The sequence below is a fragment of the Lolium perenne genome, chromosome 3 (assembly GCF_019359855.2).
Source record: "Lolium perenne isolate Kyuss_39 chromosome 3, Kyuss_2.0, whole genome shotgun sequence".
Taxonomy (NCBI): domain Eukaryota; kingdom Viridiplantae; phylum Streptophyta; class Magnoliopsida; order Poales; family Poaceae; genus Lolium; species Lolium perenne.
In genome coordinates this window covers 314,680,159-314,683,684 of record NC_067246.2, presented here as the reverse complement: position 1 = coordinate 314,683,684, position 3,526 = coordinate 314,680,159, and the positions used below count along the sequence as shown (strand labels likewise).

Sequence of the window (3,526 nt, the reverse complement as noted above, 5' to 3'; positions counted from 1 at the left end):
TTCGGGCTTGGGGACGTCGGAGTCGCGTGTGAAGCTCCAGTGAGTGGAGATCATACCCTCGTTCTGGAGCTCTCTAAGCTCCACATCAGTAGTTGCGCAGGGCCACCACTGACCCCGCTCTCCTTCACGGATCCGGGCCTTGGACGCCCTCTTGTTTTCCGCCTCCTGTACTTTGGCTGCCATCCTAGCTTGTCCCTCGAGTTCTTCTTGAAGCTCTTTGAGGGAGGGGATCCGGCCTGGAGCGGTGCTGGAAGATGCGGAAAACGGTTGAGCTAACCTAATGTCGGAAACATATGGTGGCAGGTATGCTATGGGATCCGGACATATTGGTTCTAATGGATTGGGATCCGGGCTACTCGGAGAGCTACCAGTACAGTGCGATGAATCAAGTGGCATGCTTCCGGCTGCGCCCATGCAAATTATTTGAGTATCCGGATCTACACTAAGTTTGTCTTCTACAAGGCCGGCGCACGTACCGTTAATGGCGCGGTGGCTCGACGGAGCTCCGGTGAAGTCGAGGTCGCCGGACTTGCAGGAAGTCACCTCGCGTGACCACGAATCGGCGGCGGGAAGGATTTCCCGTTCAACCGAAGGGGTCTTGGCGCGAGGAGAGGCTTGGACTGGCGGCGCGCGGAGTTCACCGTGGCGAGGTTCGCCGGAGATGAGATCCGTCGGGCGGCGCGAGGAAGAAGACGATGAGGGTGAGAAGGTGAAAGAATGAGAAGTTACCGCGGGCGAGGGTTATATATAGACCCCGCGCGGAGATTCGTGTTTCGGATCTAACGGCGGAAACTGAACAGTCACGCCGTTGGATGATCGACACGTGTCTTAGGTCAAATAATGGTAAAATGACGAGGAGGTAACTTAACTGTGCGCTCCCGAAAATTCCGGCTAAAGATTTGCATCTGCGAAAATTTAGCGCGGGAAAAAAGGAAGGTGTGCGCAGGGAACGCGGAATCTCCGTTGCAATACCTCATCTGAAGACGAAGGATTTCCGACGAAATCAAGTAAAAGTTTTGAAGCTCTTCAAGATTCTCTTCGGATCCGAGCTGAATGAAGTCGGAGGAATGATGAATCTCGGAGAACTTCGGGGGCTACTGTTGTGGGTATACTTTATGGGTATATCAATGGCATGGCCTAGATCCGGCAAGCCCGGGTGGCCCATAGTTGGTGGTGAGGCATGTGGCCCATCGGGCGGCCCAGTTGCTGTAGATCATGAAGGATGAAGTCCAGCCCAGGAACGGGAAGCCGGATCTCAACCGACCTACGAAGGAGGCCGGATCCGTGACAGCCCATGAAGTATCCGGATCCAGCACGTACTTGGAGGAAGGCGGATCCTTGACGTACACGGCAAGACATTGTACCGTAGTTAGGCAACTTGTATTCCGGCTAGGACTCTCCATGTAAACCCTAGATCCGTGCGCCTATATAAGCCGGATCCCGGGAGCCCTAGAGGCACAACCACAACTCATTGTAACAACGCGAAAGCGCCCAGATAATTCCAGACAAGCAGCAGTAGGCCCTGTCATCGTGCAGGTGTTCCGAAGCTGGGTAAATTGCGTACCACCGTCCCGTGTGCACTCCGCCCTATGGCCCCTACTTCTTCTCCCCCTCGTGAGGATCCCTCCTCCGAGGTACCGTCGAATAGGCAACGACAGAGGTGGTGCTTTTTATCGAGGCGATGGCTTCGTATGCGGGTGTTCCGGGTGGAGACTTGTGAGGCAACGACAATGGTGACGAACAAGGTTTGGTGGCGTCAAGACCGTGTTAGCCGGCTCCGTTCCGGCGTGTCCGAATGTCTTCGTGATGGTCTCCTATCGCTGTGAAGTCGAAGCCGCCTTTGGACGGTGTACGATGACCTTCGATGGGCGGTCTAGTGAAGGTCCTATTCGGCGCGCGGGTCTTGCGCATCCCCACTTCGAGGCTCGTCTTCAGAATCGGAGCTGCCGGTCTCTCCTCGAAGGGCCATCTGTTTGGCATAGGCCAACTTGAGCTTCTTCTGTAGCTTTTGTGGGTAGCCAGGGTGGCTAGGTGTGCCCCTTGTGGCGGGGTGTGTGTGGCTGTGGGTGTGCTTTGGCACTGTTGTTGTTGGTTTTCACCCGGTTTTCTCCTAAAAACCGGGCACCTTCTGCTTAATGAATGGATGAGGCAAAGCTTTTGCCTCCGTTTCAAAAAAAAAAAATGTGCAAGGATTTCAAATTTAAGAGTCACTGCCGCTGAGCACAGCCATACTGCTCCGTTCCCTCTGGCTGCCTCTCCGCATTTAGAACTCTGCTCATTTCTTTAAACGACTGTCCTGATGAGATCTTAACCGCACCTACTGCCCCACACTCGTCGGTCGATACAGACACAGGAGCACAAGAACACTACCACATCGAAGGTAGCAGTGCGCCAGTGCTACAGCCCAAGCATTGACCCCCCGCCCAGAGCGCAGCACCACCTGGGATACGTGCGCCGGTGCGCGCGAGATCGATGGCGCCACCGCGGTGCCACGTCGCGCTCGCCTTCCTCGTCGTCTCCGCCGTGCTTCTCGTCGCCGCAGCCACACCGCACCACGAGCTTGATCCGGCCAAGTGGGCAACGGATCAGGATCACGACGGTGGCGCAGTCATGCGGGTGTCGGCGTGCACGGTGGAGGATCAAGAGGAGGGGTGCGAGGGCGATGCGGCGACGAGGAGGCAGCTTGCCGGTAACAGCTACATCGGCTACGACGCGCTGCGGCGCAACGCGGTGCCGTGCTCGTACCGCGGCGCGTCCTACTACAACTGCCGCCCCGGCGCCCAGGCCAACCCCTACTCCCGCGGCTGCTCATCCATCACCCGCTGCAGAGGCTAGACATACAGCAGGGTGCTACCTTGTCGCCGTACGCCGACGACCGGCTCACGGCGACGGGGGAGCACGGCACTGCTCGTCCGGTTCTTGGAGCTTGATGCGACTCATTGATCTTGTAGTAACTTGTAAGACATCTTTGTTTCTCTTTCTCTGATCTTTCTTTCTTCCCTTGCCGTCGGTGGTTCTTTGGGGTTTATACCGGATTCAGTTCGAGATTGATTCGTTGAGTTGACATTTAGCAAAACCTCCATAGCATGTAAATCTATCGATCGACCGATCGATCTTGGATTCCTGATTCGTTTCAAATGTACTGTGCGATTAATAATGCTCTCATATACCTCTCACGTTTGATTGATTATTCTGCCACGAAATGTAATCCTGATGTGTACTACCTCTGATTTAATCGAATTCAGAGTTTTGAGAACTGGCTGTACGTGATGGGCCGCAGATGCGTGGTCCAGGTCACAATGAATCGATCTCGCGGCACCACTGCACCGATCGTGCTGCGGCTGCCACTTGCGAGCATAATTTATTAGGGCTAGCGTGATAACGGCGATTCATCGCACATGAAGATAGTTCGAGCGTGAGAACTGGTACACCGACAGCCTCTGGCAAGCACGAGACTTTAGTATTTTGTTCGACCCCAGATCGGGAGTGGGCACAGCTAGGCAGGCACGCAGATGCAGGAGCGAGA

At 55.3% G+C, this 3,526-nt stretch overlaps 1 protein-coding gene across 1 annotated transcript; it reads left to right on the top strand.

The window, feature by feature from the left end:
• The first annotated feature begins 2,244 nt into the window (after positions 1–2,244).
• On the top strand, positions 2,245–3,190 carry LOC127338843 (rapid alkalinization factor-like). Its single transcript, XM_051364809.1, has one exon. It carries the CDS (start codon positions 2,473–2,475, stop codon positions 2,833–2,835), a length of 363 nt encoding a protein of 120 aa, XP_051220769.1. The 5' UTR covers positions 2,245–2,472; the 3' UTR covers positions 2,836–3,190.
• The last annotated feature ends 336 nt before the right edge of the window (positions 3,191–3,526 follow it).

Coding starts and splice junctions, on each gene's coding strand:
- LOC127338843 (XM_051364809.1), top strand. CDS start 2,473: ATGGCGCCACCGCGGTGCCACGTCGCGCTCGCCTTCCTCGTCGTCTCC.